This window comes from Vipera ursinii (assembly GCF_947247035.1).
Source record: "Vipera ursinii genome assembly, chromosome: 1".
NCBI classification, from domain to species: domain Eukaryota; kingdom Metazoa; phylum Chordata; class Lepidosauria; order Squamata; family Viperidae; genus Vipera; species Vipera ursinii.
The window spans coordinates 351,398,143-351,424,472 of record NC_139512.1 but is presented as its reverse complement, the minus strand read 5'-3'; the positions used below and the strand labels follow the sequence as shown (position 1 = coordinate 351,424,472).

General features: G+C 43.1%; 1 protein-coding gene across 1 annotated transcript in view; it reads left to right on the top strand.

The window, feature by feature from the left end:
• Positions 1-22,708, top strand: part of AATF (apoptosis antagonizing transcription factor) — a gene marked incomplete at its 5' end in the record, with an annotated part of 115,867 nt that extends 93,159 nt beyond the window's left edge. Inside the window, one exon of the mRNA XM_083379743.1 lies at positions 22,163-22,708. Coding sequence (XP_083235869.1) covers positions 22,163-22,226 — 64 coding nt within the window. The 3' untranslated portion in view covers positions 22,227-22,708. The remainder of the gene's footprint in view (positions 1-22,162) is intronic.
• Between the last annotated feature and the right edge of the window lie 3,622 nt (positions 22,709-26,330).

Genomic DNA, 26,330 nt, shown 5'->3' with positions numbered 1-26,330 from the left:
TCTAGAACACTGTTTCTCAACATTGGCCGCTTTAAGATGGGTGGACTTCAGCTCCCAGAATTCCTCAGCCATGCTGAATTCTGGGAGTTGAAGTCCGCCCATCTTAAAGCATATTGGCTGGGGCATTCTGGAAGTCCACACGTCTTAAAGTTACTGAGGTTGACCAAACACTGTTGAGCATTCGATAGAATAAGTTATTATAATTGCAAAGAATGGGATGCATTGGAAACTCCTTAGAGCTCCAGTGATATTTTAAAAGGGGACCATCTTCACCAGATGCCCTTGCCCCCACATCAGACCTCCCTCTCTCTCTCTCTCTCCCCCTCTCCCTCCTACCTTATAGGGTTGTTGTTGTTGTGGGGGAAAATGGAGAAAAAAGAAGAAATAAAGAACGGATATGTTTGCCAATTTGAATTATTTGTAAAAATAATTAAAAGGCGGGATACAAGCCAATAGTCGCCTCTAGGTGAGATGACAGCATAGAACTCATAAATAAATAAATAAATAAAATATTTAGCCTCAGCAAACTTGGATCTTACAGTTAATCTCAGTGCACCCAATTATATTGTAAGAAGCTCTCAAGCCTTTATCCATTCAGTCCTCCAAGAAAGAGAGCTGGAGAGAAGGAGCAGCTAAAGGGAAACGTTCTTCTATGGCAGTGATGGCGAACCTTTTAGAGACCGAGTGCCCAAACCGCAACCCAAAACCCACTTATGAATTGCCGGGTGCCGGGTGGGCGTGGCCCATTGGGTGGGCGTGGCTGCGGTGGTAATGGCAGACTGGGTGGGACTAAAAAGTTCAATCAGTCAGTTCCAACTTTGCAAGGTCTTTTTTTTTCCCCGTGAGAAGTTGAAATTGATTGATTGAACCTTTTTTTTTTTTTGCACACAGCGGCAGAGGCCTAAAGCAAAAAGGTTTTATAAAACCCAGCTGAAGGCCTAGGACTGGGGCGACGGTTCATGCGCCCACAGAGAGGGCTCTGCGTGCCGCCTGTGGGCACGCGTGCCGTAGGTTCGCCACCACGGCTCTATGATAAAATATATCCTTGCAAGACTTGATTGGCCGCAGTGCTTAAGGCACACCTTCTGGTGATGCACTGAAGCCTTGCCAGTGTTCCCTTTGCCTGGGCTCCTTATTTTGCAGAGATTTCCTGGAAGAAGTGATTAGAATCTGTATTTCTAAGGGAAATACTGCCGGCATCAAGTTCCCTTCGTCCTGTGCGCTCCCACAGGAAGGGCCTTCTCAGGGTGCCGCCGGCAAAGGATTGCCGGCGGGCAACACCCAGGGGCAGGGCCTTCTCTGTGGGCGCACCTGCCCTTTGGAACCAGTTACCCGTAGAGCTCAGGACTGCCCCTGATTTTCGTTTGTTCCGCCGGGACCTGAAGACCTGGCTCTTTGAGCTTTCCGGCCAGGACTGAGAATTTTTAATTTTTAACTTATTGTAATTGGGTTTTTTAAATCAGAGTTATAGGGGTTTTAGATTTTTAATCAAGGACAATTTAATCTATTTTAATTGTTATTAACTTTTTGTATTGTAATGTTCTTTTAATTGCCTTGTGAACCGCCCTGGGTCCTACGGGAGAAGGGCGGTATATAAGTTCAATAAATAATAATAATAATAATTTTCCAAAAGAGTGTTTTTTAAAAATATTATTGGTCTGATGGTGTGCTGAGATTTTACAGGAAGTGACCGGCTTAAATTTAGGCAGGGTAGAAACAAGCTCGTACACCCGGCCACCCACCTACCTTACAGTTTCATCAGCAGGCACATGAGTAATGCTCTCCTTTTTAATTGACGTTCGCTTTTTAAAGGCAGCCCTCGGCTTAACGACCACAACTGAGCCCAAACTTTCTGTTGCTAAACAAATCAGTTGCGGGTTTTTCCCCATTTGACCACCTATCTTGCCACGGTTGTCAAGTGAATCACAGCAGCGGTTAAGTTAGTAACGCGGATTGTCCAGTGAATCTGGCTTCCCCCGTTGACTTTGCTCGTCAAAAGGTCACGAAAGGTGATCACATGACACTGGAGCCGTCCTAAGTATGAGTCGGTTGCGAAGCGTCCAAATTTCGATCCCATGTCTTATGGGGTTGCTGCAATGGCCATAATGAAAAACAGTCATCAATCATTTTGGTCATGGTCATCTTGACCGGTCATTAAATGAAGGTTGTAAGTCAAGGACTGCTTGTATTGTTAAGAGTGTCGGCCCCTCTGCTCCTTATCGGATGTCAAGACAAACGTTCATGGCACATTTTTCGATGGCCGGTTGGAGGACGGGTTACGGCTTGCTTGGCACTAACTCAGATTGTTATGATTTATAATTTGCCTTTCGATAGGGCGGGCGGGAGGCAAGCAGCAGCAGAGGGGAACAGAGGCCTTGTTTGTGCCTGTGGGGAGGAGAAAGGAGCCGTAGCTGAAGACAAGATACAGTTCTGACCTGCCAAACTTAGCTTCTGTAAAATTGATTTACAGTAGCTATTTATTGTGCCTTATTCTGACTTTCCCTTAAGGAGCACGAGCAGGCCTCGCTTGTGCTGCTGCCCTGGTTTGTTCCCCACAACAGCCGTATGTGTTAGGCTAGATCAGAAAAGTACATGGTGAATTCTGTGCTTGAACTGGATTTCAGTCAGTGTCTTAATAGATTAAAAATACCTAGAATCATAGGACTAGAAGCGATCTCGGAGGTGTTCTAGTTCCAGGGGTAGGCAACCTTGGCTCTTTGACGACTCGTGGACTTCAACTCCCAGAATTCCTGAGCCAGCGTGGCTCAGCATGGAAACCTTTCCCTTTCTCCTCAGCATGGCTGGCTCAGGAATTCTGGGAGTTGAAGTCCATGAGTCATCAAAGAGCCAAGGTTGCCTACCCATGTAAATCTAGTCCAACCCCCTGCCCTTGGCAGGAGTCCTTGTAGCATCCATTGCACGCAAATGTAGATGCCATATTTTCCCCCGCACATGCGTGCTAGTCGTTTCCAACTCTAGGGGCCGGTGCTCATCTCCGTTTCAAAGCCGAAGAGCCAGCGCTTGTCCAAGGACGTCTCCGTGGTCATGTGGCCGGTGTGACTAGACGCCAGAGGTGCAAGGAACTCTGTTACCTTCCCACCGTAGTGGTCCCTATTTTTCTACTTGCATTTTTACGTGCTTTTGAACTGCTAGGTTGGCAGAAGCTGGGACGAGTAACAGGCGCTCACTCTGTTACGCAGCACTCGCGATTCGACCCGCCAAACTGCCGACCATCTGATCGACAAGCTCAGCATCCTAACCCAGTGAGCCACCGCGTCCCTATAGCTATACTAGTCTCCCTTTAACTCTTTGTCAGTCACAAAATTTTGAATTTACAGTGTTCACAGTAGTAACATCTGCCTGCAAAAGATGCTCCTAGAATAGAATGAAATGCAGAACAGACTGCTTTATATTTAGTAGACCGGGTGCTCCACCCATCACATGATTGATAGGTGGGTAGGAAGGTAGATAGATAGATAGATAGATAGATAGATAGATAGATAGATAGATAGATAGATAGATAGATAGATAGATAATCTTTGCTTATAAGGATTCATGCATTTTAAATGGGGGGGAAGCTAAGCATTTTCTAGCAGTCCTGTCTACCATTCTCTCTCCCCCCACCCCCTTTGTTCTTAATGCAGCTTTCCAAAAATATTTTTGAAATGCTTTTATTTAGTTTCAATTTTTGTTCAGCAATCCAGCAACTTTGGATACTGATCAGGGTTAGCCGGAATAATGCATTATGTGCCCGCTCCCCACATTGGAGTTATGATTTAAAGGACACAGGTGCAAAAGGCATTTAAATGGGAAAAGTTGTAACAACTCAAAACGGCAGAGATAAAAAGCGAATAAAACGATGGAAGAAGCAAAGGGGCGCCATCTCCCCTCACCACCCCGAGAGGTCAAAACCACTTTAATCTGGAACTTGGAAGCAGGTTGGGGCATCACAGGTGAGGATTCAGAAGTCTCCCGAAGGCCTGCAGGGCTTTATATAGAACAGGTGGTCTCTTGAATGACCTCAGTTTGCAGCTGTTTTAAATTTAAATTCCCGATCTAACCTCGGATTTGCTAGGTGAGATGCAGGAAGACCAGACGTTTGTCTGAATCTTCACAGCTTACCAATTATGCCAATGGAATGACTTCTGTGCTTCGAATTGTGCTTTGCCATTTAAGGTTGGGATGGGCATAGGAAAGTTAATACAACCCAGGTGGCCAGAAAGGCCCAACAGAGACTCCACTTCCTCAGAGTCTTGCGGAAGAACAGGGTAGAACAACGGCTAATGACCTTCTTCTACTGGTTTACTATAGAGAGCGTCCTCTCGTACTGTATTGTGGTTTTGGTATGCTGGTCTGACAGCCGTGGATAGGAAAGTATTACAGAGGGTGGTGAGCACAGCACAAAACATTGTGGGCTGTCCTCTGACACCACTGGAGGACCTCGCCAGGGCCCGCTGCCTTGGAAGTGTGAGGAAGATTCTCAGGGACGAGTCACACCCTGGTCGGTACCTCTTTACTCTCCTACCATCGGGTAGGAGATACAGGAGTATAGCCAGCCGTACACAGGCTGAAGGAACAGCTTTTATCCATGGGCTGTCAGGCTCTTGAACGGGAAATAATTTTATAAACTTTATGTCAGGACCCACCCCAATCCACGTCTTAGGAAAACAAAAACTCTTGGAGTCAGTTCTAGTCCAAAAGGAATTTTTACTAGGACATGCTTGGTTGTGGAAATACAAGACAGGACTTGGTATTGTTTTACAGATTGAAACTTTATAAAGAGTTCCTGGTTCAACCCCCCCCCTTCCCTCAACCCCATTTGGTCAGCCCCCCATCATTTTACTTTGTGTCATCCCTTTCGTGGGAAAAAGGGAACTTCGAATCTTTATGGTTATTGCCTTCTTCCTTTACAGATTCAAATGGAGACAGAAGCCAGATGCCTTCTTCCCTAACCCTCCCTTTTGTTCCCCCAGTTCAAAAGGTTTCCCTTGGACTTTGAAATAACCTAAGGCAGGCTGAATCCACATGCGCTCCTCCTTCCTCGGGAGATGGCAGAATCCATGGGGGTGGGGGAATAATGTTTTAAACATACATTTTTGAATGTGATATAAATGGATTCTGACACTTTATGTATGATTGACTTGCGAGGCCGGTGTGTTGTGCAATCAGCTCACATGGTGTAATAAGATGGAGGATTTGTTGTCACTGTGAGTTGGGGGTGGCTCAGCCAATCTCAATGTACACATGGTTGTACTTTGACAATAAAGGTTCATCCACTCATTCATATCCTGAAGGGCAGAGACAGAGAGGAGAAAACTCGAGGGCAGAGTCCCTGGCAAGAAAGCCTGAAGGAAATTAGCTATGCCATCCGCTGAGGGATTACACTTGTGCCAGTTGAGGTGATCCTGTTTTTAAAGCGGGCGATTCTCCGGTGTTCCTCTCTGGTCCTTTTACTTGCATTGCTGGCTGGGGAATTCTGGGAGTTGAAGTCCACAAATCATACGTAAATCAAGATTCAATCATCCAGGCCAAAAGTTACCTAAAAAGGTGAAATCATGGCCCAACTGGGCCAAAGCGTATTAAACCGAGACGTTTCATTATACCCATCCCAAGTAACTTCGGGCCAGTTGACATGATTTCACCTTTTTAGATCCTTTTGGCCTGGATGATTGAGTCTTGATTTACATATCGTGTTTCATTTGGGGGAGAAACCCCTTGCAGTCAGTATGGCGAGAGTTAGTACATTCCAACTACTCTCTGACTCTCTGCCTTAACCCAGCATTTTCATTTTGACTGAAGGCGTTACTTGGATGAGTAATGAAACGTCTCGGTTTAATAAACTTTGGTCTAGTTGCCGTGATTTAATCTTTTTAGATAAGTCCACGAGTCTTAAAGTTGCCATCTTGGATCCCCCTGCTTGTAAAGTCAGGAACCTACCGTATATCTCAAATCCAAGCTTTAAGGCCTCAGTGCATTTCCATGACATAAAAGTGACTGGGTAAGACAAATCCTTTTTAAAATTATAGTCTTTTAACCTGCATCTTTTGGGCCTTGATTAGATCTGTGGGGGAATTTGGCTTTGAAACTACAGATAGTCTTCGACTTAAAAGAGTTTGTTTACTGACCGCTCCAAGTTACAACGGCACTGAAAAAAGTGACTTATGACTGTTAACTTATGACTGTTACCCCTATGGTCATGTGATCAAAATTCAGACGCTTGGCAACTGGCTCATGTTTATGACGGTTGCAGTGTCCAGGGGTCATGTGATCACCTTTTGCGACCGTCTGACGAGCAAAGTCAATGGGGGAAGCCAGATTCGCTTAACAACCATGTTACTAACTGAACAACTGCAGTGATTCAGTTAACAACTGTGGCAAGAAAGGTTGTGAAACGAGGCAAATTTCACTTAACTTGTCTCGCTGACCAAAATTCAGACGCTTGGCAACTGACTCATATTTATGACGCTGTGTCCCAGGGTCATATGATTCCCTTTTGTGACCTTGGGATAAAGTCAGTGGGGAAGGCAGATTCACTTCACATCTGTATTACTAACTTACCTGCAGTGATTCACTTAACAACTATGGCAAGAAAGGTCATAACACGGAGCAAAACCCACTTAACAAACGTCTCACTTAACCACAGAAATTTGGGGGTCAATTGTGGTCGTAAATCGAGAACTACCTGTATTTTGGGTGCAGAAATTTCGCAATTCCTAAAAAAGGACCATTACTCCAGAGGTTCCCCCCCCCCTTTTCCACCTTCAACTTCAGCCATCAATTGCATCTTCTTTACCTGATGCTGAAAACAAGATTCTTGGCCCTTCTACCTCTTGTTTCTGACAAAGTAAACTCACCCAGTCTAATAAAGAAGGCAGTGAATTTGATTATTTAATTATTTGTGAAATCATTTGGTTCTCTGTCTGCCCCCCTTTGTAAAAATCCAGCCGTAAATTTGCCAAACCCCTTTTTCATTACCGAGATTTCTATCCTTTAAAAGCACGAAAAAAATAAATAAGAATAAACTAAATAAAAAGCTAACCTGTTTTAAGAACGGCCGACGTGATTTGTCATCTTTTCCCAGTGAGACAATTTGTCATCCCTTGCCTAGAATCTGTTAACAAAACAGTCAAGCTGTGAAAAGGAGAATTCATCCCAGACACAGGGGATATTAAAGTACACAAAGGAAGGTGCTTCCCTCCACACACACACACACACACACGCACACACACACACACACACACCCTCCACATCTCTTTAGACACAGTCATTTCTTTACAGTGATTAATCTATCCAAATTTCAGTGCAAGTGAGTAAAAGGGAAGGAGAACAAAAAAGACTCTCAGCGAAGTACAGATAGTCCTCGGCTTAGGACCACCGTTGAGCCCAACATTTCTGTTGCTAAGCGAGACATTTCTTAAATGAACTTTGCCACATTTTGTGACCTTTTTTGGCCACAGCTGTTAAGTGAACGACTTGCACTTGTTAAATTAGTGACACGCTTCTTTGGCTTCGCCATTGACTTTGCTCATCAGAAGGTTGCAAAAGGGGATCACATCATCCCGGGACACTGCAAACCGTCATAAATATGAGTCAGTTGCCATCACATGACCGTGGGGATCTTCGGCAGCTGTACGTGTGAAAAAGATCATAAGTCCACTTTCTCAGTGAAGTTTTAACTTTGAACAGTCACTAAGTGAAATGTTGTAAGTCGAGGACTACCTGTATTTTCAAGCCATTGTTCCTTGTTTGGTATGGGACAAAAGCGAGATTTGCAGCAGATTCTTGCAGGCCCAGCCAGGAGTGATTGATTTCTCTACTCTATGTATCCCAAAGATGATTTTTTTCACGAGGCAACTGGCCTTCCTTGTTTTTCTTTGAAGACGTTTCGCTTCTCATCCAAGAAGCTTTTTCAGCTTCTTGGATGAGAACCGAAAAGTCTTCAAAGAAAAACAAGGAAGTCCAGTTGCCTCGTGAAAAACGCATCTTTGGGAAACCATAATCTGGATGACTGAAAATGTCCATAGACATCTATTCTATATGGACTAGCATGGTCTAGTGCAGGGTTAGGCAACCTTTGGCTCTTTGATGACTCGTGGACTTCAACTCCCAGAATTCCTGAGCCGGCATGGCTCAGCATGGAAACCTCTCCCTTTCTCCTCAGCATGGCTGGCTCAGGAATTCTGGGAGCTGAAGTCCATGAGTCCTAAAAGAGCCAAGGTTGCCTACCCCTGATTTAGTAGTTAAAGCACCAGGCTAGAAACCTGGAGACTATGAGGTGATTTTGGGCTAAAATCATCAGGTGGCCATGAGTTCTAACCTGCCTCAGGCATGAATGTCAGCTGGGTGACTTTATGCCAATCTCTCTCTCCCTCCCTCCCTCCCTCCCTCTCCCTCCCTCCCTCCCTCCCTCCCCAGCCTACCTCACAGGATTGTCATTGTGGGGGAAAATAGGAGGAAAGAGGGAGTATTAGATATGATCACCACCTTGAGCTTTTTTGAAAAAATAAAAATAATAAAGGCAGGATATAAGTCAAATTGCACACTGATTTTAAGCCAAACCAGCCATCGTGAGGGTCACCCAGCCAAGCTGGAAGGTGGGAGACAAAAGGCAGGGAGAAGGGAAGATGCCTTCGCCTGTCCCCAAATTTTGCCTGGGGAATCTGCCGCTGTGAGGAAGGAGAACCTAGCCCCCGGGGCTCAGATTTCAGTCACGTCATTTGGGCCAAAGCTCCATGGGGGTGGGGGGAAGGAAGGAAGGAAGGAAGGAAGGAAGGAAGGAAGGAAGGAAGGAAGGAAGGAAGGAAGGAAGGAAGGAAGGAGGGAAGGAGGGAAGGAGGGAAGAAAGAAGACTGACAGTCCTTTGCTTCGGTCTCCCTGTCCCCCCACACCCCCAAGCAGTGAAAGGAAGCAGACAATTTCAAGAATGGCCACACGCAAGTCTATAATTGGAGTGGGACGGCAGCCCACAGCCAGGCCAAAAGATCGTAGCTCTGGCATGCGAGGAGGAGGAGGAGGATGTTGAGAGGGTGAAATTGCATGGAGTGTGAAGGGCGGAAGGGGGAGGAGGAGCACCTGGCATGACCAACCCTTCCCCTTCGCGCAGCGTCCTTTGGAATATGAGGGTCCCTCCAGCCCTCCCTCGTTGCCCATTTCTCTCTCTTCCCCCCCCCACAAAGTCCATATAAATCTTGTTCTTTATATCCAGGCCGAAGGGTGATCAGGGCTTGACGTTGGGGCTCTGGAATGGCAGAGCTAAAAACCTTGGGAAGATGGAGTTGATAACCAACCTTCCCTTGGGGAGCGAGAGGTCCTGCAGGGCTAGGTGTTTCTGCCCACGTTCTCCAGTGGACGTCTCTTGTGAACGTGTGTGCGTAGGCTTCTTGCACATACCCCCCCGCCCTCTTTTTAAAATACAAAAACACTGTGTGTGTGTGTGTGTGTGTGTGTGTGATTTTTGCAGCTGCTGTGGCTTCACGAGGGTGAGGTTGCCACCTAGTGTTCATTTGTTTTTCTTTTCAAGTTGGGGAAGGCAGGTGAGCCCGAAGCGGAAGGAGAAAAATTCGCTTCGTCCTTTCTGTGCTGGAGGTTTCCTTACAGCGTGCATCAACCCGTTGGCTGGGAATCTGGTACTGCTGTTTGCTTTGGTGGCTGCCTGGCTCTTCCCCAAGAGCAAGGTCATTCTGTGACCTTGGGTGTCTTGTAAGCCCCGTGTAGCGAAACAAGTCAGGCGAAGTGTTAGTACCATTTTACGATGCCTTGGTAAGGCCCCACTTGGAATGTTGCATCCGGTTTTGCTCACCACGATATAAAAAAGACTCAGACTCTAAAAGGAGTGCAGAGAAGAGCAGCAAAGAGCAGAAAAAGCTGATTAGGGAACTGGAAGCGAAAACATAAAGAACGGTTGCTGGAATTGGGTACGTCTGGTCTGATGAAAATAAGGACTAGGGGTGACATGATAGCCGTGTCTAAGGGGCTGCCCCAAAGAAGAGGGAGTCAAGCTATTCTCCAAAGCACCCGAAGGCAGGACAAGAAGCAACTAACCAAAGAGAGAAGCAACCTAGAACTCAGGAGAAATTTCCTCACAGTGAGAACAATCAGTGGAGTAGAGTAAAGTAGAGTAGAGTAGAGTGGAGTGGAATGGAATGGAATGGAATGGAATGGAATGGAATGGAATGGAAAGGAATAGAATAGAATAGAATAGAATAGAATAGAATAGAATAGAATAGAATAGAATCTTTATTGAGAATAGAATAGAATCTATATTGAGAATAGAATAGAATAGAATAGAATATTTATTGAGAATAGAATAGAATAGAATCTTTATTGAGAATAGAATAGAATAGAATCTTTATTGAGAATAGAATAGAATATTGAGAATAGAATAGAATAGAATAGAATATTGAGAATAGAATAGAATAGAATAGAATCTTTATTGAGAATAGAATAGAATAGAATCTTTATTGAGAATAGAATAGAATATTGAGAATAGAATAGAATAGAATAGAATCTTGAGAATAGAATAGAATAGAATATTGAGAATAGAATAGAATCTTTATTGAGAGTAGAATAGAATAGAATCTTTATTGAGAATAGAATAGAATAGAATATTGAGAATAGAATAGAATAGAATCTTTATTGAGAATAGAATAGAATAGAATCTTTATTGAGAATAGAAAAGAATAGAATAGAATAACTTTATTGTCACTTTAAATGTACGCTAATCAGCATACATTAAAATGAAATTTCGTTGCATTCAGCTCTCAAAGGGTAACCACCTCCAGTATACACTACATAAATATGTATACACACACACGCACACACATGACACAAGAGAAACAACACAAAACCGCTTCCCTCCAGAAGTTGTGGGTGCTCCAACACTGGAGGTTTGCAAGAAGAGATTGGATAGCTATTTGTCTGGAATGGCCTATAGGTCTCCTGCCTGAGCAGAAGCTTCGACTAGAAGACCTCCAGATCTGTTTTTATGTTAAGTCCCTGCCTGGAATCCCCTGAAAATTGTTATTGGGCTGTTGTTTAGGGTCTTTCAAGACTTAACTAGTGGGGCTTACCTGCGCATCAGTGCAGCTCTCTAGAAAATGTTGAGATAATGAAGCAGTTTTTTAAAAAAAAATCTTTATTTCTTAGTCTTTTTCCTCTTACTTTCCAGCTGGGGAACAACATGGTTGTAAATAAACCAACATTTTACAATCTTCCATTAGTTGGTCATGGAAAAGTCAACTAGTAGCATTAGGAGAGGTGTGTATATATTTTAAAAAAATCCAAGTGTACTGAACCTGTACAGGTCCCCTTGATTTGGCTACGTCCAGACTAGGTGTAATCTTGGGGGAAAAAAGACTATAAAACCCATCAGTACAGCTTGGAGATGTTCAAGTGCGTATAGGAATCAAGCTTTCCTTTGCTGGTGCCTCAGTTTCCCCCTAGTTTATTCATGTCCCTATGGGTATAGGATTGTAGTTTGTAGTAATCTCAGTCTTCGGAACACGAAAGCACCAAGATAGCGGAGGAATTGGGTGGATCGGGTAGACTAATATACTTTGGACCAGTGTGTTTCTCAACCTGGTCTGATGCACGAAGCTTTGAAAGCATCCTGTCGTAGTGTATTACTGTCTGGTTTGGCGGTATCATTGTTTCGGACAGGAAGGCTGTGCAGAGTGGTGAGAACGGCAGGAAAAGATTATCGGAAGTTCCCTTCCTTCTGTCCCGGGACAGGGCATAGAAGCGATGCTTGACCAGGATCCGCAGAATTGTCTGGGACGCTACACATCCTCTTCGGGAGGAGGCGTTGCGGTATCCGAAGCACAACAACTAGATTCTGTAACAGCCTCATACCATAGAGTAGCAACCTTGTTAACTCTCAAGACTCTTTTGTCCGCTATGTATTCGAAATGGACTGACATAAAGGGGAGGAGAGCCAGTGACCTGGAGGTTAATACAGCTGCCTAGTATGCAAGCTGCCTAGGTTCAAATCCCACAAAGGGCGCGCGCGCACACACACACACACACACACACACACACATTAATAATAATAATAATAATAATAAAGTTGGAAGGGACCTTGGAGGTCATCTAGTCCAACCCCTGCTCAGGCAGGAAACCCTATACCATTTCAGACAAATGGCTGTCCATTCTCTTCTTAAAAACTTCCAGTGTTGGAGCATTCATCGCTTCTGGAGGCAGGTTGTTCCACTGATTAATTGTTCTGTCAGGAAGTTTCTCCTTAGTTCTAAGTTGCTTCTCTCCTTGATGAGTTTCCATCCGTTAGTTTCCTATTATTCGTCAATATAAACTAGGTCAGGTTGGTTTCATGGGTGCCAAAGATGACCCCAGTTTGTCAGCAGGACCCCCTAAGTGAAAGCCATTTAATTATGTTCACCCCCCAAAGCACTGTTTCTCAACCACAGCAGCTTTAAGATGGGTGGACTTCAACTCCCAGAATTCCCCAGCCAGCCATGCTTAAAGTTGAGATGAGATGGGGTGGGGTGGGGTGGGGTGGACCTAGCTTATTACAAATAATAGGAACCTAGGCTTATTGGTGAACTTGTACAAAAATTGTCTGTTGTTCATGATTTGGGTTATCCAGGTCTGGAAGAGGACCAAAGGCTTTTGGGATGTGTGGCAAGCTAAAATTAAACTCTTTATATGTAAAAAGTAGCTTTAAATCTAGTTTGTCATCTCTAGTCTAAAATTACATACTATAAAATGTTGACTCTTTGAAGAACATTTTTATTATCCATAGCGCTTAGAATTATCCTCAGTGGTTCCTAATAGTTAGAGAAGACAGAGGTGATTGAGCGCATGGGACTCAAAGAATGAGATCATGTATTAAGAGGAAATAATTAAGAAAAACTTACTTATTTAGGGTCATCCTGTTTATTGTATATTTCAAGTAGGACGCAGCAATGCTTTCAATTCGGTGTCCGTTTATTGTTCTGAAACTGTAAAATCCCCCCAAAAAGACTCATCTGCTTTAAAGTGTTAAGTACAGACTCTGCTGTTTTTTTGCCCTCCTATATACCTAGAGCTCCTTTTAGAGATAAATCTGAAACACTTTTTTAAAAAAAGATTATACCTCTCGCTATTAGGTTTTGCAATAACCAGCAGTCAAAGGTAAATGTGTAATGTAAGCCTTAAAATCAGTTATAAAACGTGCAATGCAAATAGGGAGACTCAACCCAGCCTCGTGGTTTTAAGCTCTGATTGCAGTAAAATAAATTAATGAATCTATGTCACATTGCAAAAGTTTCACAGCTGTGACTGTTAAAAATTCAACAGAGAACAGATACATTCTAAACACACAAAACAGAAGCTGTGAGGAACCATCTAAATATAATCTAGAATGGCAAGTGAGATAAGAGAGTTTCAAAAAGTTTTAAATCTATCTCTGAAGCCTGGGCAAACAAACTCCATTCTCTGTCTGTCTGTTCATCCATCTATCCATCCTCCCATCAAATTTCTGTACTGCCTGTCGCACTTGCACGAACCTCGGCAGTTTGCAGATAAAATGACAACAGTATATAAAAGCCAACGTTAAAAACAAAATTAAAACAGAATCCAAAAGAACGATTGCAAAGTGAAAAGGCAGAAGAAGTACTTTTTGTACGTTTGCTTTCCAAGTATAGTAATCCTCATCATTGTTCCTGTCCCATGTTCGTTATTTCATGTTGAAACTTGGCTTCAGATCTGTGTTTAACAAACTCATCCCAAAATTAAGATACACCAACGCAGGCATTTCTGCCCATGAGCTGAAGTACAAGCCAGAAAGATATCTTCATTTAATCATAGTTTCCTAGTTCATTTGAAGTGGGCAGAGGTGTTGGAAGTTTTCAGAACAGATCAAGATTTATTAAACCACAGTTGGAAATCGGCTTAATATTCTGCTTTGTTCCAAAGGCATTAAGTACTATCATTTCCTACATGGTGGCATAAGAATTACTGTAACAAATCAACAACAACCAACAACAAAAAAACACCCATCTCTGTTCGGATTTTAAAAATCTGTTAAAACGTAAAAGCTCATCCCGCGTAATAATCGAAAGTCTTAATTGGATGTGATTACCAAAAGCCTCCTATGCAGAAGAAGGCATTGCTGCTCCGTTCTGCAAGTGGAATTTAGCGCGTTCCCAAATCTTTACCCCTTTGTCTGAAAATGCAAAGACAAAGAAGATCAATGAACAGAGGATTTATGGCATGGAATAGATTTAGGCAAGAGTCTGGAGATAAATTCAAGAGATGGGAAGAGAAGCAGAAAGGAAAACACAAAATAAGCGAGATGGATTCCCGAGGAACAAAGTGTCTGCTTTGTCTGAACGACGTTTAAAATCTGTTGTAGAGGAAGTTCACAGAGGCAGCAAGCTTTAGAAAACAGCTAGTCCTCGAATTACGACCACAATTGAACCCAAAATTTCTGCTGCTAAGCAAGACAATTGATTAGTACTCACCGTCTCCTGGTGATTGGTCCAAATTTCTCAGCTGGCTTGCAGGGCTAAGGTAGAACTAGAACTCACCGTCTCCTGGTGATTGGTCCAAATTTCTCAGCTGGCTTGCAGGGCTAAGGCAGAACTAGAACTCACCTTCTCCTGGTGGTTGGCCCAAAGGTTCCATGCCGGTTTTCATGGCTAAGGCAGAACTAGTACTCACCGTCTCCTGGTGAATGGTCCAAATTATCCAGCTGGCTTGCAGGGCTAAGGCAGAACTAGAACTCACCGTCTCCTGGTGAATGGTCCAAAGTTACCCTGCTGGCTTGCAGGGCTAAGGCAGAACTAGAACTCACCTTCTCCTGGTGGTTGGCCCAAAGGTTCCATGCCGGTTTTCATGGCTAAGGCAGAACTAGTACTCACCGTCTCCTGGTGAATGGTCCAAATTATCCAGCTGGCTTGCAGGGCTAAGGCAGAACTAGAACTCACTGTCTCCTGGTGAATGGTCCAAAGTTACCCTGCTGGCTTGCAGGGCTAAGGCAGAACTAGAACTCACCTTCTCCTGGTGGTTGGCCCAAAGGTTCCATGCCGGTTTTCATGGCTAAGGAAGAACTAGTACTCACTGTCTCCTGGTGAATGGTCCAAATTATCCAGCTGGCTTGCAGGGCTAAGGCAGAACTAGAACTCACCGTCTCCTGGTGAATGGTCCAAAGTTACCCTGCTGGCTTGCAGGGCTAAGGCAGAACTAGAACTCACCGTCTCCTGGTGAATGGTCCAAAGTTACCCTGCTGGCTTGCAGGGCTAAGGCAGAACTAGAACTCACCGTCTCCTGGTGAATGGTCCAAAGTTACCCTGCTGGCTTGCAGGGCTAAGGCAGAACTAGAACTCACCATCTCCTGGTGAATGGTCCAAAGTTACCCTGCTGGCTTGCAGGGCTAAGGCAGAACTAGAACTCACCATCTCCTGGTGATTCGCCCAAAGGTACCATACCGGTTTTCATGGCTAAGGCAGAACTAGCTCCTGATTTGTAGTCCAGCACCTTAACCACCACAGCAGACTGGTTTTCCTACCTGTATCAGTTGCATTGCTAGGCCTAAATTGTAGGAAGAAATTTGCTCTCCTTTAATCTCTCAACATTCCTGGCCTAGACACCAGCCTCTCTCTTCTGTGGGCAGTGGGTCACGTCAAGAGTGCCCGAATGCAGCTAACTGGTCCAGCCTTCTCCTCTTGCTTTAAGAAAGGCATAAAGGATTAAGCCCAGGCACTCCCTTAGTTTTACAGCCAATGGCTCGCGATAACTTTCCCCACCTCCCCTAGAAACCAGGTTTTATGATAATATAGTAAAAATATTAAATTAGAAAATGCCTCACCAAGGGTGGGTGATAAAACCTTATTGCAGTGGAAATAGGTAATTATTCCCAGCTCAGCCTAAAATGACAGTTTAAAAGAAATAAAAATGTTACTGCCCATTACTGGCTCTCGCAGATTGTGATAAAGGGGAAGTTAAATTTTAATTCAGGCGAGTCTCCTGATTCAACCCCGGGCCTTCCACCCGGTTGCAAGCCCTAGCAATTACAGATGCTGTAAGTTACTCCTGGCCTTTGATAGTTTTTGATTCCTTCTTTTCTTCCTCCCCACCCATCCCCTCCTGGCTGCCTCTTTGTGCCCGGATAGGAAATGCAGATTGGAACTTAGTTGGCAAATTGTTTGAGGGTGGGGGCATCCTCCTCCCTCCCCCCAAATCAAAACCAAATGAATCACTGCTAGTATCGTAAGCTAGCTAAGGTGGAGTCCTGCTAATAGGCCAAAGATTTTCTCTCTCTGCAGGTAGTCCTCGACTTACAACCGTTCACTTAGCAACCGTTCGAAGCTATGACCAACCCCAAAAAAGGAGACTTACGATCCAGATGGGGAAGTTCCGATGGTTGGGCCTCCTTCGCAATCGCGTGACATGGCAACACGGCCACGTGCGACAGCCATTTGTAGCAAGCATTACAACATATGGCCATAATGGGCAGGCTCCATTATGGTCATATGTCAAGGACTGCCCGTATGTGGTAATAATAATAATAATAATAATAATAATAATAATAATAATAATAATAATAATAATACAAAAAACTGCGCTACTCGGAACATCTTACATTTTAAAGAGGTACCTGGTTGATACCTAGGATGCTGGCAGCAACCCGTGTCAACCATTAGTGCCAGTCAATTTGAGTGTTCAGTTGACCGAGTTTCATGTTTTATTATTATTATTATTATTATTAATAATAATAATAATAATAATAATAATAATAATAATAATAATAATGAAGTTGGAAGGGACCTTGGTGGTCATCTAGTCCAACCTACTCAGGCAGGAAAAGTGGTTGTTTCAATCTCTTTAAGAACATAAGAATTCTGCTGATTCAGACCCCACTTAGTTTCCCGCACTGTGAACCTCAGTATTTCTTTTTTTGTTGTTGTTGTTCAATATTTTATTAATTTTTTTATAGTCACAAATCCTTAATATTTTATCAGCAACATATTGCCTGCGTTCCAATGTTTAGTTTACTAATACATGTTAAACTCCTCGTTTTTCTAGCCATCGATAAAATGTATCCCCTGTTGTAAAGTATTCTGAAATCTTCCTTCTCTTTCATTTTCAGTGTCAGGTCTGTACCTTTCTGCACAACCTAAAATTTCCTTAATTATCCCTTCCTCGGCTGGCTAACCTCAGTATTTCTGACATTTCGTGAACCAGAATTCGAGGGGAGCGGGTGGCTCTGATCCATCAAAATACAGGCCGTCCTCGACTTACAGCCCTTCATTTAGTAACCGTTCGAAGTTCCAGCGGTCCTGGAAAAAGCGACTGACGTGACGTCCATTTTTCGCACGACCGTTGCCGCATCCCCACGGACACATGATCAGAATTCAGACGCTTTGGCAACCGGTTTGTGTTTCACGACGGTTACAGTGTCCCGGGGTCACGTGATCCCCTTTTTGTGACTTCCTGACAAGCAAAGCCTGGGGAAGCCAGATTCATTTAGCAACCATCTTTAGTCACTTAACAACTGCCGTGAGTCACCTAACAGCTGGATTTTCAGAGTTTTGTACTTTTCCCTGTGGGCAGACGTGTAGATCTGGAAAAGCCGTTCTCCTGCCACTCAGAATATAGCCGAGCCTTTTTTTTTTTTTTTTTTGCAGCTGTACAACTATTGGTCTTCATCTTTCTCTTCATAGAGTCAAACACAAGGGCTAAATTCTGCCTCACAGAAATATTTATCATATTCAAGGGCTCCCATCCTATGATGGTAAGAAATATTGCTGCCTCTCAGCCCAGATTTAAGAACCTTTACATATCCAGTATGTTGACCTACAGTTAATTGCACAATTACTACCTTGGGCTTGATTGAGGGATCCTAAAAAAAAAATAAAGTTTCATTTTTTTTCCCCTGAAGCACCCATCCTTTCCACATGTCCTCCCCCAACATAGTCCCCATGGGTATTTTTTTTAAAAAAAATCTTAATTTTAATTGTATTGTATTGAAGGCTACTGCTAAGCTTGTAAGCCGCCCTGAGTCTTCGGAGAAGGGCGGGATATAAATGGAATTAAAATAAAAAATAAAATAAATTATCTTTTTATCATTTTGTAATCCACCCAAAGTGGCCACAGCACTGAGATGGGCAGCATATAAACAAACAGAACAAACATATAATTTTGTTTAATTTGGAAAGAGGAATTGCCTGGAAAATAAGAGGATTTTTCTCTCCTTCCTGCTGCACCCTTGTTTATTTTTTTAAGTTGGGAGGATTGTGTCTGTTCACATTTTTATTATTATTATTATTCTAGCACTGCTGCTCTTGAGCAATTTTGCCTTATATCCGGATTTCATTAGTTTTAAAATACAAAGCATGTCTTGTTTGCGTAGCATGTAGTTTGATTTGCTCGGGATTGCTTCCTATGAATAATGTTTGAGTTATTCTCCGCAAATGGATACATCTCTTCCCATGTCACGATAAAACATACAAACCAAGCACTTATCGTGGAAGAAAATATTTAGGAAACCAGGGATTTTAAAGCCTGGCTTGGCTATAGTTGTAAATTCATGAAGATTATTAACCTTACGCTTTGCAAAGCTTGGCTAATTATCTGTGGACTCTTTTTAAGAATTTTGGACAGCTACCTAAATCAGGGGTATCCAAGCTTGGTGACTTTTAAAATTTGTGGACTTCCAGCCAGCCAAATGTAAGACTTGTGGATTTCAATGCTAGCTGGGGAGTTCTGGCAGCTGAAGTCCACAAGCCTTAAAAGTTAACAAGCTCGGACACCCCTGACTTGAACAGTATCTCCAGTTGTATATTTATATATTTAACATCTGTGATGTCTGCAAGCTGTTTTTTCCTGAATCTGTTCTACCTTCCTGGCGTTGGGACCTACGACTGCTTCTTTATCACGTGTAACACACACACACACACACACACACACACACACACACACACACCAACTAACCCATCTTTATTTTAATTCAGCGAACAACATTCCGCTTGTCCAAAAACCGCAATCAATTTGAACATCGTTGCGGGCTTGAGTTGATTGTCTCTCCTTCAAGTATTATGTCAGTCTCCAGGAAGAAAGGATAACATATATGAAAACGAAATTACAATCCCATACAACCTGGCTGATTGAATCGTCCGTCCTTTCATTGCCATGGTTCTCGTACATTCCTATTAAAATATTCAATCTTGTTCCTTCCTCGAAAAGCCTTGTTTGGAAAGGGCAAACTTTGAGGAGGAACAAAAAAACAACAAAAAAACCACAAACCAACCCTCATTCCCCGGAGAGATGGAATCTAATGCTTCTGTCGTATTTACATATTGGGAGGCTGTGTGTGTGTGTGTGTGTGTGTGAGAGAGAGAGAGAGAGAGAGAGAGAGAGAGAGAGAGATGCATTGCAGAAGATCTTTGCAGCCCTGTTGTTTATTAATAAGTGCATTTTTAATTATCGGGTGGCCTTTTTGCTTGAAGAACCAGATGACATGGCAGGTCCTGCCTTGTGTAAATTGACCTTGGGAAGTTACTTCTCCTACACACGCGCGTGCACGCGTGCACTGACACACACACACAAACATATCGTCCCTGCAGAATGTGCCTACAGCAACATGATTTCATGGGGGCTGTTGAGGCGATGTTTGTTTATTCGTATCAGAAGCATCCCAATTAAAATAAGGGCATAGTATATGACCTAAAATTTAAAATATAAAATACAAGATCAAAATATTCTATGGCCCCTGTCTATGACTTGTGGCCTTCAACTCCCAGAATGCTGACTCATGAATTTTGGGAGTTGAAGTCCACAAGTCATAGAAAGGGGCCATAGTTCCCCACCTTGGGTCTGTTCAGTGATTTGAATCATGAGTTGTTAATGTTAATATGTTAACAATATAATAATAATAATAATAATAATAATAATAATAATAATAATAATAATAATAATAATAATAACAACTTTGCAAAACACATTAAGAAATTGCAGCTTCCTGCAATAACTCCAGCAAAGCTACAAAAAACTGCACTACTCGGAACATCTTACATTTTAAGGTTGATACCTAGGATGCTGGCAGCAACCTGTGTCAACCATTAGTGCCAGTCAATTTGAGTGTTCAGTTGACTGAGTTTCATGTTTTATGAATAAACGTTTTATAATAATAATAAAGTTGGAAGGGACCTTGGAGGTCATCTAGTCCAACCCCGTGCTCAGGCAGGAAACCCTATACCATTTCAGACAAATGGCTGACCAGTCTCTTCTTCAAAACTTCCAGTGTTGGAGCATTCACAGCTTCTGGAGGCAGGTTGTTCCACTGGTTAATTGTTCTAACTGTCAGGAAATCCCTCCTTAGTTCCAGGTTGCTTCTCTCCTTGATTAGTTTCCCTCCGTTGCTTCTTGTCCTGCCCTCAGGCCCTTTGGAGAATAGCTTGACTCCCTCTTCATTGGGGCAGCCCCTGAGATATTGGAAGACTGCTATCATGTCCCCCCTCGTCCTTCTCTTCATTGAACTAGACATACCCAATTCCAGCAGCCATTCCTTATATGTTGAGATATGTTAATATCTCAACAATGATATCTTGAGATGCTAAAGATAGTGGAAAACGGATAGGTCATCTCTGCCCAGTGGCTGTTCTGATCTTCTGGAGACAATTTTGCTTCCCAGCAAGGAGAAATCGGCTCTCAGATTGTACAATTTCTATTTCTTGGGGAGCGCTGAGCCTCAGCAGCAAATTGTATGCAAGTGGTCCTCAACTAACTGCCATTCATTTAGTGATTGTTGGAAGTTACTACGGCCTGAAAAAAGAGACTCATGACTGTTTTTCACTACAGTTGTTAAGTGAATCAGTTCAGTTCTTAAATTAGCAGAGCCCTGGTGGCACAGTGGTTAGAATGCAGCATTGCAGGCTGACTCTGCCTACAGTCTTGAGTTCGATCCTGACCAGCTCAAGGTCGACTCGGCCTTCCATTCTTCCGACGTCGGTAAAATGAGGACCCAGGTTGTTGGGGGCAATAATGCTGACTCTTAGAGAGGGCTGTGGGACAGCATATAAGTCTAAGCGCAACACGGTTAAGAAAATCTGGTTTTCCCATTGACTTTGCTTTTCAGAAAGTCGCAAAAAGCAATTGCGTGACCCGTGAGTCAGGGCAACCTTCATAAATACATGCCTGTTGCCAAGCGCTCATGTTTTGATCACGTGACCACAGGGATGCTGTAACTGTCATAAGTGTGAAACAACGATCTTAAGTCACTTTTTTCAGTGCCATTGTAACTTCAAATGTCACTAAATAAATTGTTGTAAGTAATCATAATGATGATGATGATGATGTTGGAAGGGACCTTGGAGGTCATCTAGTCCAACTCCCTGCTGAGGCAGGAAACTGAGGACTGCCTGTATAGCCTATGCCTGTGATGGCGAATATATGGCACGCGTGCCACAGGTGGCACACAGGGCACTCTCTGTGGGCACACACGCTGTCGCCCCAGTCCTAGGCCTTCAGCTGGGTTTTATAAAACCTTTTCGCTTTAGGCCTCCACTGCTGTGTGCAAAAAAAAAAAAAAAGGTTCAATCAATGAATCAATTTCAACTTCTCTTGGGGGAAAAAAAGATCTCGCAAAGTTGGAACTGATTGATTGAACTTTTTAGTCCCACCCAGTCTGCCTTTACCACTGCAGCCACGCCCACTCAGTGGGCCACGCCCACCCAATGGGCCACACCCACCCAATGGGCCACACCCACCCGGCACCTGACAATACATAAGTGGGTTTCGGGTTGCAGTTTGGGCACTTGGTCTCTAAAAGGTTCGCCATCACTGGCCTAGGCATAAGAATCTTCTCACCTAATGATCAGCACCTGGTTAGAGTTAGCTAACAAGTAGCTTGACAGTACATTATATCCGGAAGCTGTTTTGATTTCTCCGTGTAATTTCTCCTCTGTAATCCTGGAATGCTGTGGAGAGTTTTGGCAGCAAGAAGTAACCAGGTCCAATGCTACGTATCCCAAATACAGACGGGCCAGGTGCCGAAACCCCTGGAAAGCCTTCTCTCTTTCACCTTCTTATTTCATCGACTTTATTTTGTGGCTTTTCTCGCTTTCCCCTGGTTTCTGAGCGAGCTGGGCTTGCAAACCTTCATCACTTTTAATAATTTAAAACTGACTGCGTTTCTCTGCCTCCTGTCTCTCTCCCTCCCCTCCAGGACTGAACTGTATCGGTCACTGTTTGGCAAGCTGGTCCACCTAGAAGAAGGAAAGCAAGCCTAGTGATCCGAAGGCCACCTTTGCAGGTTCTGGAACGTGGAGGAAGTTCTCAAGTTTGGATAGTTCCACCACCCTGCAGGCCTCGTTCAGGGGAGCCAAGGCAGCGTTCATCCATTGGATGGAGAAGGACCTAAGGACACTGCCATCCATGATGACACTGGGAAGCCGGAAAAACGTTTTTTTGTCCTACTCCCCCCACCCCCACCCCTTTCTGAACTTCTCTCAAGATGAGCGTGTCAATTTGTCACGCTGTTTCCTGTGGGATCATTAAGGACACAGTGATCACCACTGTCACGGCATCCGGATGGATGGATGGATGGATGGATGGATGGACGGACAGATGGAAGCTGACGCAACTGGCTTGACGAAAAAAGACTTTCAAGTTTCCTGAAAAAACACACAAACTTGGTAATACATTGCATAAGTGGATGTTACAACATTGGCCCCAAAAGTCGTGGAATAAAATTGGATTTAATTTTTTTTTTTTTAGAAAAACAAGAACTCTGTGTGCGTGTCTGTGCGTGTGTGCGCGTGTAGGCACACGTGTTTCTTGTAGAGAGAGAGCTGCTAATCTCAGTGAGTGCTACAGGACAATGCTTCAAGTTCTTTTGATTTTATTCTTAATTGTCCCATCTCAATTCTTTAGCTGTGCCTTTCCTGCAGTTTGAAAGTAGAAATCTAAATTTTTGAATGTCTCTTTGAACGGCACTCTAACGTCCATCCCACCCTCCCAAAAAAGTGGGGTGAAATATTTGGAAGCTAAATTATCATGTTCAAAGATCAAAATTCCTCTCTGCCTTGAGACTGCAGTTTGAAATCTGGAATGCGTACAGCAGGGGTCTTCAAACTTGGCAACTTTAAGACTTGTGGACTTCAACTCCCAGAATTCCTCAGCCAGCCAGGGCTGGCTGAGGAATTCTGGCAGTTGAAGTCCACAAGTCTTAAAGTTGCCAAGTTTGAAGACCCCTGGCTAACAGGAACCCCGTGGCTCGAAATGAAACCCGCCATTAAAAAAACTAAAATGTTTTGTACACCCATCTTTGGACTCTTCCTGTGCTCATCTATTATTCTCCAACTGATAAATACTCGTGAATTTTTGTCCTAGTCCAGAGTTGTTAATATATTTAATTATTTTTGCTGGTAGGGGTTTGAGGAGGCCTTGCCTTATCTTCTCTTCCTTGTAGAAGTTAGTTCCTGGGTAAATCTGTTAAAGGGAAGTACAGTTCACTTGTTTTGATTTAGAAGATCAAAAAGCTGGAAATTAAAATCTCATAAAGTGGATTTATTAGCCTGCTGTGATCAGCCTCCAGTGAAGAAGGTTTAGTATAAATATGTCCATGTATGTAATAATACAACACACTATATTGATTGTCTCTGAACTCATGAATGCATTCAAACACACACACAAATGTAATCAATAAAGTATAGTCCTACACTTTTATATTTGTGTGGACCTAATGTCATACATGTATGTGCCTCGAATGATAAATGCTTTTCTATATATCTATTGAGCTTAAAAATTAAAGTACTATTTCAGTTAATAATTAAGAGAGCTTTCCGTATCAGCTATTTAAATTAATAATTAAGAATGAGAACCAAGTACCTATGTTGTAAGGATTGCAGGGCTGATGAAATAGATTACTTGTCAAGGAATATTTTTTTTATTATTTATTTATCAAATTTAAATACTGCCCATCTCGCTGTCTAAGTGACTGGGCAGTTTACAAATGAAAGGACATTCAAAGATGAAATATCCTAATGTGGAATGAGTACATTCAGTGACAGAATATTTAAACTAAAACAATAAATGAATTAGAAAAATCTTTTATATTTCAAATTGAGTCAATATCTTAGCTTTTCCACCAATGCGTGAGATTTCATTTCTTAAAACATAAAAGATTAGAAATGTCATTCTGGCTGTTGTTTTTAGCAATAAGGTCAGCACCATTTTGGTGTTTTGATGCAAAAAAAAATAGTCCTCAACATTTCTTTTATTTATTTTTAATCCCATTTATATCCCGCCCTTCTCCGAAGACTCAGGGCGGCTTACAATTTAAGCACAAACCAATGTGCTTAGCAATAGCCTTCATTCTATGTATATGCCTGCTTATTAGGGCTTTCGCCCCCCCCCCCCCAGCGGCATTATTACAAAGTCAGCTTAATTGCCCCCAACAATCTGGGTCCTCATTTTACCTACCTCGGAAGGATGGAAGGCTGAGTCAACCTTGAGCCTGGTGGCCATAATGGAACCTGCCCATTACGATTGTTAAATTTCAACAGTCGTCAAACAGATCAGTAACGTGAGCGATTTTGCCTTTTTTTTGCAGCGGTTGTTAAGCAGACACGGCAAAATGGCCGCTGTAGCTATTAAACCCACACCATAATTGATAAGCAAACCCACTTTTCACTACCGCTGCCATTTTGCTGGAAAGCAGAAGTACCAGTTTTCAGCAAGAGTATCATAAAAAGCAGTTAGATCAGTCACATGACTTTGAGGAAGATTGTTAAAATTTTGAATCCTGGTCCTAAGAAGCCTCAAGGTAAATCTGTCATAACTTCAAATGGGTGCTAAGAACTGTGGTGGCGCAGTGGTAGGAATGCAGTATTGCAAGCTGACTCTGCCCACTGTCTGGAGTTCGATTCTGACCAGCTCAGGGTCAACGCAGCCTTCCCTCCTTCTGAGGTCGGTAAAATGCAGACCCAGATTGTTGGGAGGTGGCCATATGCTGACTCTAAACCACTTAGATACCATGAAGCGGTATATAAATGTAAGTGCTATTGCTGTTACTATTGCTAAGCAACCGGTCATAAACCAAGGACTACCTGTGTTGTCACATATCTAAGCTTTGCATCTGGGCCAGATCACACACCTGCAAACACGGGTGGCCTGTAGGGAAAATACAATTTATGATAGAAAGCACCCGCCTGCACGAATTGCAAAGCTACTTTTAGAAAACGAAATAATTTGTGAATTCCCATCAAGGTGTATTCTGCAAGTGAGGGCATAAGGGCAGTTATACCCAAACAAACATACCTCCCCCCCTAAACCCCAACATTTTCAAATTCTGCCTCCTCCTGGGGTGCAGAAAATACCTGCGTCAAGGTGGATATTGAATTTTGTCTTGGAAAATGTATATCGCACGGACGAATAAATCTTTAGGTCCATTTGCAGCAAAGTCCTGGCTGTAGATCTTGGAGAATTGCATTGATTTTTCATCATCTTATTTTTCTTTTCATCCATCTTCGCATTCCTTTGTTTCCTCAGCTCAGAGGGGGGTCAAAACAGTCCCAAGAGAAGCTGCTTTCAAGTGTCACCCTTCACGGTGTGCCATTTCTTTTCTTGGAGTCGGACAAGAAGCCACGGATGGGAACTCATCAAGGAGAGAAGCAACCTAGAACTAAGAAATTTCCTGACAGTGAGAACAACCAGTGGAACAACCCGCCTCCAGAAGCTGTGAATGCTCCAACACTGGAAGTTTTTAAGAAGAGACTGGACAGCCATTTGTCTGAAATGGTATAAGGTTTCCTGCCTGAGCAGGGGGTTGGACTAGATGACCTCCAAGGTCCTTTACAGCAAATAATAATAGAGTTGGAAGGGACCTTGGAGGTCATCTAGTTGGAGCATTCACCGCTTCTGGAGGCAGGTTGTCCCGCTGAGTGTCGTTCCATATTATTGTTTCGTTTTTTTCCCCGTTAAGGAAATTATTTTCAGTGATGAAAGTGTCAGCCTGTTTTGCGTCTTCTGCCAGATTTTATCAGTCTAAGAATTCTCTCCCTTCCTTTGTAGACGTATAACCATTCAGTTAGTGACCATTCAGAATTAAAACAGCACTAAAAAAATAATGACGTGACTGTTTTTCACGCTTATAACCGTTGTGGCGTTTTCCACAGTCATAAAAATCCGGGTGCTTTTGGCAACTGGCATGTTTTCTGGGAGTTGAAGTCTACCCGTTTTAAAGATTGGGCACTCCCGTTCTTTAACGGTTTCAGGAATAAATGGGGGAAAAAATAATTAGGGTAGCAGGTATTTTGAAGCTGGAGGGTTTCAAGTTTGAAACATTTCAAACTTGAATCCTTGTGCAAACTCCTGCAAAGGATATTCATTAT